General features: G+C 35.5%; 1 protein-coding gene across 1 annotated transcript in view; it reads left to right on the top strand.

Annotated features, from left to right (window-relative positions):
* ANO3 (anoctamin 3) overlaps nucleotides 1-17,493 on the top strand; it is a 335,023-nt gene that overhangs the window by 185,857 nt on the left and 131,673 nt on the right. The window contains 2 exon segments of the mRNA NM_001265904.1: nucleotides 6,900-6,944; nucleotides 12,067-12,198. Coding sequence (NP_001252833.1) covers nucleotides 6,900-6,944; nucleotides 12,067-12,198 — 177 coding nt within the window.

The following is a 17,493-nucleotide window of genomic DNA, read 5'->3' as shown; positions in this document are numbered from 1 at the left end:
TTTAAATAAAATACACAGCATATGCAATTATTCATACAAGGTGATTTCAATCATGTAAAATTTATAGCAATGGAATTGGAATGAAATATAATAAGAGATTGAAAGGATTGCTTCTGATGAATGGAATTGTGGTTCTCAGTTATTTTCTTTATATTCTTACAAAAGTATATATTTTCCACAAGTTCTAATTTGACTGCATTAATGTAAACACAGGATGCAAAAGAATGACACAAGATAATGACCTGTTTTCTAATATCAGGAAAAAAATTGCTACAGAAAAAAATCTAATAAATTAATCCTAATTTCAGGATCTTTCATCATGCCCCTATTCTATGATTTCATCATTGTTTCTAAGCATCATAACTGAATTTATGTACAAACTAGTTTCCTTGTAGATTAAAGAGGAGAAAGCCCTTAGCAACTATCATAAGCATGTCATTTCAGTACACATCAGTATAAAGTTCAGTTCAGGTTGAGTGAACATGGTATAAAATATGTTCAAAGAGGCAGCATGACTTCCACCTGCCTCCTCTAGACTTCATATGAAACAGATGTTTGCCATGATTCCAGAACATTGGTTCCATTTTTTCTGTCCATTGTTGGCATTATTTAACTTAGCTCTGGCACAACCACCTATTATTAAGATGTAATTATAATTTCATTCAATAGAATAGTGAAATATAAATACAACCTCAGTGTCTTGATTAGCTCGGGATAGTAGAACAAATTACCACAGACTGGATGTCTTAAGTAACAAACATTTACTTGTCACAGTTCTGGACACTGGAAGTCTGAGATCAAAGTGGCAGCATGGTTGGGCTCTGGTGAGGGCCCTCTTTTGGGGTGTATCCTCACATGGTAGAAGGAGGGATAGCTAGCTCTCTGGCCTCTCCTGCAATTCATGAGGATTCCACCCTCATGACCTAAGTACTTCCCAAAGGCCCCACCTCCAAGAACCATTAAGTATTGGAATTTTAACATGTGAAGTTTTGGGGAATACAACTGCTTTGTCTATTGCAATTGGTAACAAATGTTTGCCTTACCCTTAGTATTTGATTTTCATAATTTCAAAAAAGGCTTTTCTTTCTTTAATACATGTTCATTCTGCAGTACTCTATCCAGGAAAAGTCTTATAGAGAGAATGGGAACACATTCTATGGTGTAGTACTTCTCATATTGCTCTTTCCACCATCTCAGTTGGATTTTACTAATTTAAAAAACAATGGAAGTCACAGCATGTTTGGCCTCTTTTCTTTTCCCTTATTTCTGCCTTTTCAAATAAACTTCAAGGAACTCTTAGTGATGGAATAATTGTTATTCCCTTACCTTAGATTTAAAAAATCGTTATCACAATTAATTTCTTTGTTTCTCTTCCTAAGAAGTACATTAAAAACATTCCCTTGCTGGATTCTGAGTGACCTTCCTTTGTATGAAGTAGAGCTTAGGTCTTCAGGCTATGTGCCACCAGTGTTCCTCTGTCCCAAGGGAGATTTTGAAGAGAATGCTTTCTTGACTCAGACCATTTTTAAAAAAAAAATGGTAGGAATGCATGTAGACTAAGTGTTCTACTATATCCAAGGAAAAAATGAAAAAGGGGGGAAAGAACATGGAACATATGCAGTTACTATCCCTATTAATTGGTGTTTTGCCTGAAGTTTCTTCTTTATAATGTTTTTCAAAAAAATATGATTATTGCATTGTGATTGTGGAAGCTCTTAGAAAATACCATGGAAATTCTCATGATTTACCAATAAAAATATTTTAAAATATGCAACATTTTCCAAAGTGTGCCCAAGTAATACTAGTTCAACAGGATCTTAAAGGAAGAATATACTGTGACCAAATTTGTTTCTGAATTTCTGAGTTAATAAATAAGAGTATTTACTGAAAATATTTTTAGAGAAGTGGCTCTCAGTCTTTAGAGCACATTAAAATGACCTGGGAAATGATAAAAATGAGGGTTTCTGGAACCTGCTCCCAGAGATTCTGGCATATTAGCTTTGGAATAGGATTGGGTATATAAATTTTTAGCAAGCATTCCAAATGTTTGTGATGCCCATGGTAAGGAACTCTTGTCTTGGAGATTTAAATATTTTAATAGCTTTTATATATTTTATAAATTTCAAGAGACAGTTATAAATTGTATAACCTTTTCCTAATTTCCATGTGATACTGGTGTTCTTGAGAAAACAGTCTGAGAACTGCTGGAACACAGAGTTCTTTCGGAAATCCTTCAAAATCAGTTTCAATAATGGATGTAACATTAACTAACTCCTTAGGAACTAACTTGTCATTTATTTACAATGTACACTGGAAATTTGAGATAGCAGCCAATTCATAATAAGGGAATGCTATTGAAGCAGAAACTAAGTGGCAAAGTATTTTTGTGATGGCCAATCTAGTCTCCAATTGACAACTGTTAGCATGTTCAAGAGAAAACACTGACTTAAAATTAAATTATACAAAATAATAACCTAAATAGGAAACATACACGTCTCTTTTTAGGATAATATTTTTTAAAAATTTATGCATTCAAAATTTTGCCCATATAGAGCAGTTCCATATTTATTCATCTTTGAAACCTACCTGTCAGATTCAACAAAGAAAAGTTGCTAGATTTGTTAGCTATAACCGTTCTGCAAGTTTTTTTCTTCCTCCTGTTATAAACGTGAATCTTGAGCATTTTATCTAAATTTTCTGCTTGGATATATATGTAAAACTTTTATTTGCCTACATTTTTCTAGCCACTTCTTTATTGACTTTTCTTTCAAAGTAAATATGACCTACATGTTGGACCTGATGTTTCAAATCTAACCAGGACAATTTCAAAGGTTTATAATAGTCTACATTTTCTAGTTTTTGTCATATCAGGAAGGACTTAGCGCTGCATTCCAGAAATGTCAGATCCTTTTAGCGTTTTTCTTGTGATCCAAAGCTGATTCCTATTCATGCTTACCTCTCACACATTAAGAGAGTTCAGCACATTTTAAGATAATTCAGTCATCCTGTGGCTTTTCAGATGGAGTACCCAGATAGGGCCAACCTCACATTTTTTGTCAAGCTCATTCTTCTGCAGATATTTTAAACAAAGCAAATTTGGGGGCTATACTTTTAAAACATTAAGAGCAATCATTTTTATCATAACTGGGGTTAAACTTAGATCACTTTTTATGCAAAAATAATATGCAATATAAAATCTAAAGGGAGCCCAATATAAAATAGATAGGAGCATGGGGGTCAGGATTTCATCCAATTAACTGTCCTCCTCACTTAGCCCCACAGGCATCTCCACATGTAGCCATTGACTGTGTTGAACTCTGGCTGGAAACAGTGGTTGAGACAATCATTTACTTTTAATTTGAAGTGGTTGTTGTAATAGGTAGATAGATGACTGCAGCCTTGCCACAAGGTATAAAATAGCATAACTTTTTAAATGAAAAATTAAGGGAAAAATAAAGCTCTGTACATGAACAGTATGCAGTTACTAAATTACAGGATGGAAGATTATAGGTAGAAAAGGATTTGGCCCTGCACATTCATTTACACAGAAGAATTAAGGAGAATTACAGTTTATTGTTTGCTTCCTGGATCAAAGATATGTGGTATATTGAGACTATAAAAACAAAATTTGCCCCCACCCAGAAAACCTCTCCACAACGATAGAAAAGGAAGAAAACCATTTCGTTATGGAATAAACACTAAACCAGAATGTGATGCATATCATAGTCAATTCACTAAAATTTGTAAAGGCAGAGGGAAATCTCATTTTTTTTAACATAGCCAAACAAATACAACCTATTGCAAGCATGTTCTCAAAATAAACAATAACTAGTCCTTTATTAGTCCGTTTTCATACTGCCATAAAGAACATCCAGGAGACTGGGTACTTTATAAATGGAAACGGTTTAATTTACTCACAATTCTGCATGACTGGAAAGGCCTGGGGAAGCCTAACAATCATGGTGGAAGGGGAAGCAAGCACCACAAGGTAGCAGTAGAGAGAAAAAATGAAGGAGGAGCTTCCAAACACTTATAAAACCCTCAGATCTCGTGAGAACTCACTCACTATCGTGAGAACAGCATGGGGGAAACCTCTCCCATGATCCAATTACCTCCCCACCTCAACACCTGCGGATTACACTTCGAGATGAGATTTGGGTGGAAACACAATCCCTTAAGTAAGAGGACTTCACAGCACCGTTCATCACTCATAGTTCATTCATAGATTCACCTGGTAATTGGGCTGTTAATTAGCTTCGTACGAAGAGAAATAAAACCTCATATCTTTTTGACAGGAGGTACTTCTGCTACCTGGTGCAAGGCATCCACCAAAGTTAAACTCCTATCTGTCACAGAAACTGGGCCAGGGGACTGCTATCTCCCTTCATGTTTGCATTTAATATTTATTTATTTATTTATTTTTATTTTATTTATTTTTTTTTTTTTGAGACGGAGTCTCGCTCTGTCGCCCAGGCTGGAGTGCAGTGGCCGGATCTCAGCTCACTGCAAGCTCCTCCTCCCGGGTTCACGCCATTCTCCTGCCTCAGCCTCCTGAGCAGCTGGGACTACAGGCACCCGCGACTCGCCCGGCTAGTTTTTTGTATTTTTTTCTTTTAGTAGAGACGGGGTTTCACCGTGTTAGCCAGGATGGTCTAGATCTCCTGACCTGGTAATCTGCCTGTCTCGGCCTCCCAAAGTGCTGGGATTACAGGCTTGAGCCACCGCACCGGGCCTCATGTTTGCATTTTAAAAAGATGGCCCCTAAATCCTGACAAAGGGCCCATCTCATTTTCTAAAGAATACATTTCAAAAGACAGGAGAAGGTACTTATAATGGCAAGTTTTCTTAAGTTAATGCTCTCAGAAGAGAGAGGGAGAAATCTCTTCCATTTTCAACTGGGAAAATTAAGTCTATTATTTTTCATTTTTATTTGTTCTTACCATATAAGTGGTCTAAAAAGTATTTATATTCATCTTGTATGACTTTCTCCATTTTCTTTATTTCTCCTAAAGCATTTTCTCAATAGTTTTTTAATTGTTTAAGAGAAATATTCAGACTACCATCAATAAAGATAGAGAGCAGTGTTGAGTTCAAATGCCAAGCAACCCTCTCCATATTCTTTTATAATATTCCTAATCATATCCACTCCTGATAATTACAATTGTAAATTTTATCTCCTTTTAATGATGTCCCTGGATTTGTTTGATGCTGGAAATTATTTTATACCAATTTCCACATTTGTAGTTTTTTTTTTTTTTAATACTGTATTTAGTAAGTGTTTATTAAATGAAAAATACTCTCTGGCACTGAAAGAGATAAATGCAACTGTGAATTAAACAAAGGCTCATCCATTTATTCATTGGCCATAAGTGAAGAGCTGTGTTATATCTGGGAAAATAGTGCAAGACAATCTATATAGGGGTGGTTCTGAAGAAAAGATGAGTTTACAGTCCAGTAAGAATTGAGTGAAGTACGCACATAAGTTTTGTGTATGTTTGAAAAAAATGGAGAAGTATTTAAAGTGTCAGTTTAGGATAGATATAACAAGCTTCAATGTTCCATATTTGAAGTTAGTGTTGGAATATGGCAGGACAACTTTAAAATTATTTTCTGGCAATATGATTGCAGTGAAATATGGTATCTCCAAAAGTTTGCAGTGAAAGGTATTGCAATGAAATGTGATATCTCCAAAAGTTTTTAAGTTTTCTAAGCAGCTAATAACGTACTTAGGGCTAAATATCAGTTGTCCTATTAACCCTGCTTTCTAGGTACCACATCATAGAGCAGTTCACTGATCCTATGAAATGAATTTTAGTGATGGGGATAAAGAGGTATATTAGAAGAGCGAGAATCTCAGATTCCTGAGCTCCAACATGAGCATGTAGAGAAAATTAGGAGATGAATTAATTATGTCATCTTAATTTTTAGTTTCTCTAAGAAATGCTATACCTCTACTTAAAACACTCAATATCTTCCCCATTGCTTTTCATACAAAAACTTATCATTAGCTGTTAAGGCCCATTATCATCTGTGCCTTGTCTACCATCCTCCACTCTTTTATCACAATGCTCAAGTTCTAGTATATATTCTAGCTATTACCAAATTGGCTGCAGTTATCTAAATCTTATAATACTTGGTTTTGTCCCAATAACTACCTTATATGCTACTGTTCCCTTTGTCTAGAATGTCATGCATAACCTCTTTACCCAAAAGACTATTCCCATTCATGCTTCGAGATTCAATACAGGTGACATATCCTCTGGGACAACTTCCCTGTGTCCTTCATCCTTCACTTTTAAAAACTAATTGAGCTCCCTTTCTTGGGTATTTCCATAGCCTCTCTGTTTTCTTGCATTTTCACATTTTATTTGAACTGATGACTTCTCACCTCAACTATCAAGAAAGCTTCTTGAGGGTACAAACTGACCCTACCTCTTTTTTCTCTAAAGTTTTAGTGGCTATAACTTACACTCCTTAGCAAATCAGAAGTATTTATTACATATGTACTAAATGGATGTGTAGATGGATGGATGGAAAAATGGAAGGAGGGATGGATGGATGGATGGCCTTATATAAAATGTAAGAAAATAATTCAGTTAGTACAAATTGAGTGGCAGAAGACAGACTTTCAATAAATAGAATTAAAAATAATTGTATTTTTTGCAAAAGTGGTGTTGATTTATTAGAGTGTCTTTGTTATTAGTATCTTAGATTCTGAAATTAAAACAATGTAAAGTTGATGTTCCTCATAGTATGCTGGGTTATTTCAAACATCTTGAGTTTCTTAAGCATATGGAACTTGGGGTATAGAAATGCTCAATATGATTAAATGTTGTCACTCACTTATATCACTTTATTTTCCTATAACTTTCCTCATCTGTTTTCTATTATTTTTTCAGGAAAAAATGCTATTACACTGACGGGAGGAGCAAATCAATGGGCAGGTTGGTGGGTGATGAATCATTTCTTTATAACCACTTTTGTCATTTGGAAAAAGCATAAGAAGATATTTGATTCCCCATATCAGCAGTTGTAAATTGTAGGAAGAAAAATTCTATTGATTTGTTGAAGAGATTTCCAAAATGACTTATGCCAAATTGAATAACATTTAAAATCCGATAATCTTTTTGTTACAATTTATCACTACCATTCTTGGAATTGTCCCATGTTCTAATGTTATGGAAGGAGGCCTTTAATTGCAAGTTTGCATGTTATAATATCTTAATTTTAAAAATAGTTACAAGACCAGGATCGATGGTTAAATGATGACCCACAATAACAGAACAATAAACCCAACAAAGACCTTCTGTATCATTCAGACCAGTTCTCTCATTTGAAAGAAGTGGTAAAGACTAGTGTTCAGAGAGATGAGGTGCTTTGCCAAGGCCATATAGCATCTTTTGAATTGCAGACCCACTCTTATTCTAACCCCAGAAGGTACCTCTCTTATCCTAGTATTGAAAATGCACTTTTGAAGAGCTTTACCTCAAAACATTAGCTCTTTACCTATTGTGGTAAGAATAACTATGGAAAAGGAGTTAATCAAACCACGACCCTGAAACAGAAGGAACACTCTTCTACCTGAATCGTCTTGTCACTATTTAACTGGAAGAAATCAGCTTCCATTTAATGAATGCTCAAATAAAAATCTTCTTATCCTTGGCAGTTTTCTGCACCTCGCCAAAAAATCAGTTAACAAAGATAAAGCATGTGAATGTGGTAGAGTGTGCTCCATTAAATAATGTTGCAGGATGTATGTTACAAATCAGAATAACACAAAAGCTAGAATAACTGTGGAGTGTGAATAACAGACCATTTTAGGAAATGATTCAGTAAATCTAATTTCTTTACCAAAGAAAATGGAATGTAATTTCAAACTTTATAAATCAGAATGGGAAAATGTTGGTCTCTTTTAAGCATTAATTTTGGGCGTGGCAGTATTGAGTGACAAGAAAAGTAAATTATGGAGAAAAAACTTGAAGTTAAGATGAATATTAAAGAAATTAGCACGGAAATAGCTTTTCCTCTTTAAATTAATGATGCTCCTCAACCAAGTCACATTTTTCTGTCAGGTTAACATATTCTCATTTAGAATGAGCTCTCATTTCCCATGTGGGTATTTGGTCCTGGTCTGTGTAGCAAATTCCCAGTCATTTTGCTAATAAAATTAGTCATTGGAATATTATAATTTGCAAGTTTACAACTGCAGGTTTTTCTTGTCTTTGTTCTGCATATGTCTGCTTATTGTTGGATGGCTGATAAAATCTCTAGGTTTGCTTCAGTTTGCTTCTATAGAATTAGGGAGACTTTGCTACTACATAATTAGTGGGTTTTCTGTTAAACAAGAATCTTTCCTTTGGAGACTTGGGGAAGTACATATTCTGTACATTAAAATTGGAACAAATGTCTGTTTATATAAAGCTATCATGACAAATGCATATACTAAATCCTAAAGAAACATTTTTAATGTAAAAAATGTTCTTTTCTCTGTTTTCGTCAAATTTAAAAGTAAACTAGAAAAATGAACACTATTATATCTCATTACTTGTTTTATCTTTTATGTTTCTTATTTTCTGTGTAAGTTCATAAAATGAAAATTCAGTTATCAAATTATTCCAAGTGATTATTAAAATATCTTGAACCTTGCTACAGCCCGCCCCTTTTCATTTTACTTATGATAAGTAATTCTCTTTTTTCTATGTCTTTGTGAATTCACATGGGAGGGGTAGGGAATAAATAGAAAAGGAGTCTATAAAATTATATAACATTAAACTGAAAAAAATTACAAAATTTGTAAACTCAATCTGTAGACAGTTTGAAAAGTGGAAAATTGAAATCAAACATGGCCATTTAGTTTCACTTGTGCTTTTCGTTCCTTGAAGTGAGAAAGGTATTTTTCTCACATGCTTAGTTTTGACCGGTACCTATTTGGGGATAAATAATATACAGGCAATTACCCAGCTTTTGAAGATCATCACTTCTCCAGCAGGTTGAGAGGAAATTGTTGGTTTTATTATCACTGCAATTTATTTTTTATTTACAGTGCATTTTCACATTCAATTATTAAAGCATCTTAAAAATGACTCTGCAAGGGAAGCAGAACAGAGAGTAACCAGTTTTGTGGGTTCGAAAACAAAAAAAGACTCCCTTACCATCCCCACCCACACCGCATGCCCTGCTTTCACAGCTGGTTTGGCAGAGTATGTGCTTCAGTCAAGTCCCTTTGACCCTTTAATCCAGACTTATTTTCAGTTTTCATAGAATTCTCTTAGCTTTTCCCGGATTGTAGCAAATAAACCTAAAGCTCTATTTTTACATTATGCCATGATATCTTGAGTTTGCAAGATGTCCAACACAATAAACGTTTAGTAGAGTGTAGATAATGTATTAGATTACATTGGTGGCATGGTGATGGTACTTTTAGTAGTATAAATCATACATCATTATTATTATAAACATTTATTGAGAGCTTACTATGTTCTGTGCACTGTGGTGTCAGACAATAGTCATTTAATTCTCAAGATACTTCTTTTCAATTAAGAGAAGCAAAACTGAGTGAGGCTCAAAGGAATTAATAAGCTAGATCCTTGCATCCTGGTATTCAGATTTAGGCCAGCCGTATTTCACTATTAGACTCCATTTACCCCTTCCTTCACAGGAAGTGTATGTGAAAACCTAAAGTGATAATATTGTTGTTTTCTGTTAACATCACAAATGATGGCCAGAAAACCCTTTTATTCCATTTCTTTTAAAGCTATTTAAAATTCACATTTATACCTACGTTGTTTATAATGTCAGTGCTACTAGAGGTTTGGCTACTGTAGCCTGTCAGCATTTTCTAAGTGTAATTAGAATGCCTCCTTTTATTTGATCCTCCTAGCCTCCTAATGAAGGAAAACAGATGGAATTACTCCCTCCCTTTAGAAACGAGGAACCTGAAGCTCAAAGATTAGAAATGTTTAGCCCAATTTCAGTGACCAGCAAATTCAGCACTAGAACACTCATGTCAACTCCTACCCCACTGCTTTTTTTCAACTATGCTAAGTTTAAAAAGCTTGAGTAATTTCTGTGCAATCTATTCAATATTTTCTACATGTCTATACATCAGCCTCTCCAATGAGGTGATATTTTATCATTTTAAAGGCTGTCTTTGCAATGAGAAGAAGCACCTCAAATACTATGTATTTTTTATTTTAGGCTAGAAAAAAAAGTTTTGGTTTTTCCAAAACCAAAAATGATTTGATAAGTAAATGATAACCTTCCTTGGCAAAGGAAAAATCTAGACTTTCACATACTAAACTTTACCTTAGGATTTGATTATTACTTCAGATTACACATGGTAATTTTACCATAATAGATTTGAGTGAAATAATTCCTGAGATACAATATTTGCTGCCTGCCCATTGCTATACTAATTTTTTTTCTGAAGTTCAAGCATAGTTGGCCAAAGAAATATTGAGGTGTGTTATATTTAACACTCCTCTAGGAAAAAAATAAGTCCTGCTACTTGGGCTTACTATTGCAGAAGAAGCCAAAAATTTCCCCTGATAGAAACTCATAGTGTGTAAATATTGCAAATGTGTTATTAAACACAGCTATTATTATAGTAAATCTGAATTTAGACTTTCAGAGTCAATCTCTGGAGTCAGTAGTTTTCTTCTGTTTCTATTTTCTTTGTAAAATGAATCTGATTTCAATCAGTATATATACCATAATAGAACTAGGTTATGAATGTAATCTAAAGCTGGAGCCAAAGTATCCTGATGTCAGATTTCCCAGTGTCCAAATGATATATGCCAGGTGTCTATGCTAAACCCATTACTCAAAGTGTAGTCAGTGGTTAGCAACATGAGTGTCCTTTAGCAGCTATGTAGAAATGTGGAATCTCAGTCCCCATCCCAGGCCTATTGAATTAGTATCTGCATTTTAACAAGATAATCAAGTTATTCCTGTGCCCATGAGAATCTTAAAAGTCCTGCAACGGCTCTTTGCCTCAGTGTTCCTTATTGTTAATTACCAAGTCTAGAATAAAACACCAATTTGCAACTCTCCAGTAAGGTCAGCATTACTTTTATTTTATGAGTGAGGAAACCGAGGTAAGTTGAATAACTTGTACAAGTTTACGTGGCTAGTATAGTCCAATAAATAATAACTCAGTTTTGCTTGACTTTAAAATTTTGCTGTCTACCACACGACTTCCGGTGCCACTGAATGTGTCACAGTCATTTATTTATTTTCAGTTTCCACTTTTCTAGAGCTGCAATGCTATTTGCTTTAAAAAACCAGAGAGTAATGTCTGTCTGTCTATCTATCTATCTATCTATCTATCTATCTATCTATCTATCTATCTACATACATGTATACACACACCATTGTAATAAATATGTTTTGCTGCTTTTTTAAAACAAACAAACAAACAAACAAAAATCACACTTTCTGGCTGGGCGCAGCGGCTCATGCCTGTAATCCCAGCACTTTGGGAGGCCAACACTGGTGGATCTCGAGGTCTGGAGATCGAGACCATCCTGACCAACATGGTGAAGCCTCATCTCTACCAAAAAAAAAAAAAAAAAAAAAGTACAAAAATTTGCTGTACTTGGTAGCGTGCACCTGCAGACCCAGCTACTCGGGAGGCTGAGGCAGGAGAATCGCTTGAACCCTGGAGATGGAGGTTGCAGTGAGCCAAGATTGCACCACTGGACTCCAGCTTGGTGTCACAGCAAGACGCTGTCTCAAAGAAAAAAACAAAAACAGAAAACCTGTTTCCTACCACCATCTTTATGTATCCTGTTTCTGAAATCTTTTCCACAATTATTTTATTTTTTCATGAGGATAACATAGTTGTCATGAAAGAGTTTAAACAACTGCAAGATTTGAGATTTGGTTTGCTTTGCTATTTTCTTCTTTTGTGTGGGAGCAGAAGCAATGCACATGTATGTGTGGTGTATGTAGGTTTGTGTATCTCTTTTTGGAGAAGTTTTTTGGTACTTAAGAGAATTGTAGTGGAAGGTAGTCACAGCTTTGGAGTACAACTTAATCTAGTTCTAAATTTTGACTTCATTCCAGGATGCAAACTTACTTTAGAAGAATCAAAAACTGGATGGCCCAAAACCCAATGGTTCTTGATAAGTCAGCTTTTCCAGACTTAGAGGAGTCAGACTGCTATACTGGCCCCTTCAGCCGTGCGCGGATTCACCAGTGAGTTCTCTTTTTTCATACTGCCTGCTTTTATACCTTTTATGATGTGGGGCTTGTTTATAGAACAAAAACACCTGGGACCATTTCCATTGTTTACCAAATATGTCCGACAACTTATCATTGTATTAAAATACACACTTAACTTATAAACAACACTAAGTGAATGTTATTAATTCGTCATCAATTTGATGATTTAGAGACATTCGGTAGTGAATAAGTAATTGTAGACCCATGGACTGGTAGTCTAGTTTCTAACACTTTAAAAACAATTACTGTAATAGTGAACCAGTTAAAATAACAATGTTAATAATAATAGGATTACGGTTCATTAGCATGTTTGAGTAATAGATTGCTGTAATAAATAAATTATAATTATAATTGCTTCAATTAACATATATTTAATTAAGCTATCTATTTTAGTTCAATCTTATTAAACTAAATTGAATGAGAATTTGTAAAGAGATTTGTTGCATTACTTTCTCTCCATCTACCTACCTACCATACCTATTTATTTATTTATGTTTTCATTCAACTAGTATTTATTGTGTTTCTACATCACACAGGTTGTGTATATAAAGGAATTTATGACACAGTTTCTATCTTCAGTGTACGCCCAGTCTAATGGGGCAGACAAAAATGTAAATTTATAATTAACTGGGATAAACATAAGGATAGGAAAAGGCATGATGTATTAACGGACTATAGCTATAGGGCCTACTTTGCTATAGGCCATTCTGAATTGAGCTATATTCTCGGAGGCAGGAAATTGAAAGGGTGGATAAAACAGAATTCCAGACCACCAAACATGTAACACAGCCATCAATTAATGGGAAACCCTCCTTTTCCCAGTAGTCTATTTATCTCGTTGCTTATTCCTGCTTACACCTGTAGGTATAACTAGAAGCATGCTTTCTAATTCCAACAATATTGTAATGGCAGAAGGAGTAAAATTCCAAATGACTGTTGGCTTTAGAGAGAGGTCAAAGTTTCATCGAAACTTCTTCAGCCTTTTGCTGCACTTTTTCAGGACCTTTAAGGATCTGTGATACACCAAATGAAAAACATTCTACTCTTTTTTATTTTTTTCTTTTTTTAATAAAGAAACCAGAGTAATCTTTGGAAAATATCAGCCACATCATAAAACCACATTTCTTAAGACTCTGAAACAGCTTCCCATTTGTACTTTCAATAAAATTCAAATTTCTTATTTTTTACTAAGTGGGCATAGATGCTGTAGTTACTGCCCAGCACTATCATTCCATCTTCTGCATTTTTTCCCACCATTTACTCACTCTAGCCATACAAGACTTGGTTCTATCCACTGAAAGCTCAAGCTTAGTTCCAACTCAGAGTCTTTGCTCTTGCTGTTCTCATTGTTTGCCATGCTCTACCCCAAATCTTCATATGGCATAGTCCTTCCTGTCATTCAGCTCCCACTCAAACATCACCACCTCCAAGAGACCGGCTCTGAAAATGTGACCTAAAGTGCCCTTGTCCAAGTCATTTTCTATCCCAGTATACTGTTTCATTTTTCTTCATAGAGATTATTTGAAATTATGTTATTTACTTTTTACTTATGCATCAGCTATATCATCCCTCTATAATGTAACTTCATGAAAAATTGAACTGATCTGCTTAAAAATTACTTGTTGAGGGAATGCTGAATCAACTTAATGGTGAAAGAGGCAGGTGGACATTCCTTCTGCTACCTACAATTAACAGGACCCTGAATCTGGTACATCCAAGTATCGAGATAAGAATACTGGAGGAATTCAGAGTCTAAGCAAATAGACACATGTCCATATTAACTTAAACGAGGCAGAGTAAAGTCAATGTATTAAGAAAGATGGAAATAAAATGCACATTTTGTAAGAGAGAGAGCAGCACATCCAAAGGAGAGGATCTGGAATGCCTTTTCAAAGGAAATAGCTCTTTTTGTCAGGTAAAAATATGGAGTGGCGTGGAGAGAGAAGAAGAAACAGAGCAAAATCTAAAGGAAAAGAAGCATGGTATTTTAAGGTGATGATATTATGTTGGTACAACATTACTATTTTTTTTTTATTCCTGACATTTTATTTAGTGATATCTTTTTCTTTTTTATTATACTTTAAGTTCTAGGGTACATGTGCACAATGTGCAGGTTTGTTACATATGTATGCATGTGCCATATTGGTATGCTGCACCGATTAACTCATCATTTACATTAGGTATATCTCCTAATGTTATCCCTCCCCCCACCCCCCAAATAGGACCTGGTGTGTGATGATCTCCTTCCTGTCTCCAAGTGATTTCATTGTTCGGTTCCCACCTATGAGTGAGAACATGCGGTATTTGATTTTCTGTTCTTGTGAGAGTTTGCTGAGAATGATGGTTTCCAGTTGCATCCATGTCCATACAAAGGACATGAACTCATCTTTTTTTATGGCTGCATAGTATTCCATGGTGTATATGTGCCACATTTTCTTAATCCAGTCTGTCGCTGATGGACATTTGGGTTGATTCCAAGTCTCTGCTATTGTGAATAGTGCTGCAATAAACATACGTGTGCATGTGTCTTTATAGCAGCATGACTTATAATCCTTTGGGTATATACCCAGTAATGGGATGGCTGGGTCAAATGGTATTTCTAGTTCTAGATCCTTGAGGAATCGCCACACTGTTTTCCACAATGGTTGAACTAGTTTACAGTCCCAACAAAAGTGTTCCTATTTCTCCACATCCTCTCCAGCACCTGTTGTTTCCTGATTTTTTAATGATTGCCATTCTAACTGGTGTGAGATGGTATCTTATTGTGATTTTGATTTGCATTTCTCTGATGGCGAGTGATGGTGAGCATTTTTTCATCTGTCTGTTGACTGTATAAATGTCTTCTTTTCAGAAGTGTCTGTTCATATCCTTTGCCCACTCTTTGATGGGGTTGTTTGTTTTTTTCTTGTAAATTTGTTTGAGTTCTTTGTAGGTTCTGGATATTAGCCCTTTGTCAGATGAGTAGATTGCAAAAATTTTCTCCCATTCTGTAGGTTGCCTGTTCACTCTGATGGTAGTTTCTTTTGCTGTGCAGAAGCTCTTTAGGTTAATTAGATCCCATTTGTGAATTTTGGCTTTGGTTGCTGTTGCTTTTGGTGTTTTAGATATGAAGTCCTTGCCCATACCTATGTCCTGACCGAGGTTTTCTTCTATGGTTTTTATGATTTTCGGTCTAACATTTAAGTCTCTAATCTATCTTGAATTAATTTTCGTATAAGGAGTAAGAAAAGAATCCAGTTTCAGCTTTGTACTTATGGCTAGCCAATTTTCCCAGCACCATTTATTAAATAGGGAATCCTTTCCCCATTTCTTGTTTTTATCAGGTTTGTCAAAGATCAGATGGCTGTAGATGTGTGGCATTATGTCTGAGGGCTCTGTTCTGTTCCATTGGTCTATATCTCTGTTTTGGTACCAGTACCATGCTGTTTTGGTTACTGTGGCCTTGTAGTATAGTTTGAAGTCAGGTAGCGTGATGCCTCCAGCTTTGTTCTTTTGGCTTAGGATTGTCTTGGTAATGCGGGGTCTTTTTTGGTTCCATATGAACTTTAAAGCAGTTTTTTCCAATTCTGTGAAGAAACTCATTGGTAGTTTAATGGGGATGGCATTGAATCTATAAATTACCTTGGGCAGTATGGCCATTTTCACAATATTGATTCTTCCTATCCATGAGCATGGTATGTTCTTCCATTTGTCTGTGTCCTCTTTTATTTCACTGAGCAGTGGTTTGTAGTTCTCCTTGAAGAGGTCCTTTACATCCCTTGTAAGTTGGATTCCTAGGTATTTTATTCTCTTTGAAGCTATTGTGAGTGGGAGCTCTGGCTCTCTGTTTCTCTGTTACTGGTGTATAAGAATGCTTGTGATTTTTGCACATTGATTTTGTAGCCTGAGACTTTGCTGAAGTTGCTTATCAGCTTAAGGAGATTTTGGGCTGAGACAATGGGGTTTTCTAAATATACAATCATGTCATCTGCAAACAGGGACAATTTGACTTCTTTTTCTAAGTGAATACCCTTTATTTCTTTCTTTTGCCTCATTGCCCTTGCAAGAGCTTCCAACACTGTCTTGAATAGGAGTGTTGCGAGAGGGCATCCCTGTCTTGTGCCAGTTTTCAAAGAGATTGCTTCCAGCTTTTTCCCATTCAGTATGATATTGGCTGTGGGTTTGTCATAAATAGCTCTTATTATTTTGAGATATGTTCCCATCAATACCGAATTTATCAACTGTTTTTAGCAAGAAGGGCTGTTGAATTTTGTCGAAGGCCTTTTCTTCATCTATTGAGATAATCATGTGGTTTTTGTCTTTGGTTCTGTTTATATGCTCGATTACGTTTATTAATTTGTGAATGTTGAACCAGCCTTGCATGCCAGGGATGAAGCCCACTTGATCATGGTGGATAAGCTTTTTGATGTGCTGCTGGATTCGGTTTGCCAGTATTTTATTGAGGATTTTTGCATCGATATTCATTAGGGATATTGGTCTGAAATTCTTTTTTTTGTTGTATCAATGTCAGGCTCTGGTATCAGGATGATGTTGGCCTCGTAAAATGAGTTTGGGAGGATTCCCTCTTTTTCTATTGATTGGAATAGTTTCAGAAGGAATGGTATCAACTCCCCCTTGTACCTCTGGTAGAATTCGGCTGTGAATCCTTCTGGTCCTGGACTTTATTGGTTGGTAGGCTATTAATTACTGCCTCAATTTCAGAGTCTGCTATTTGTCTATTCAGGGATTCAACTTCTCCTGGTTTAGTCTTGGGAGAGTGTAAGTGTCCAGGAAATTACCCATTTCTTGTAGGTTTTCCAGTTTATTTGCATAGAGTTGTTTATAGTATTCTCTGATGGTAGTTTGTATTTCTGTGGGGTCGGTGGTAATATCCCCTTTATCATTTTTTATTGCATATATTTGATTCTTCTCTCTTTTCTTCTTTATTAGTCTTGCTAGCGGTCTATCAATTTTGTTGATCTTCTCAAAAAACCAGCTCCTGGATTCATTGATTTTTTGGAGGGTTTTTTGTGTCTCTATCTCCTTCAGTTCTCCTCTGATCTTAGTTATTTCTTTCCTTCTGCTAGCTTTCGAATGTGTTTGCTCTTGCTTCTCTAGTTCTTTTAATTGTAATGTTAGGGTGTCAATTTTAGATCTTTTTGCTTTCCCTTGTGGGCATTTAGTGCTATAAATTTCCATCTACACACTGCTTTAAATGTGTCCCAGAGATTCTGGTATGTTGTGGCTTTGTTCTCATTGGTTTCAAAGAACATCTTTATTTCTGCCTTC

This window comes from Macaca mulatta, chromosome 14, assembly GCF_049350105.2.
Source record: "Macaca mulatta isolate MMU2019108-1 chromosome 14, T2T-MMU8v2.0, whole genome shotgun sequence".
Taxonomy (NCBI): Eukaryota; Metazoa; Chordata; class Mammalia; order Primates; family Cercopithecidae; genus Macaca; species Macaca mulatta.
This window is presented reverse-complemented; position numbering and strand designations above follow the sequence as displayed.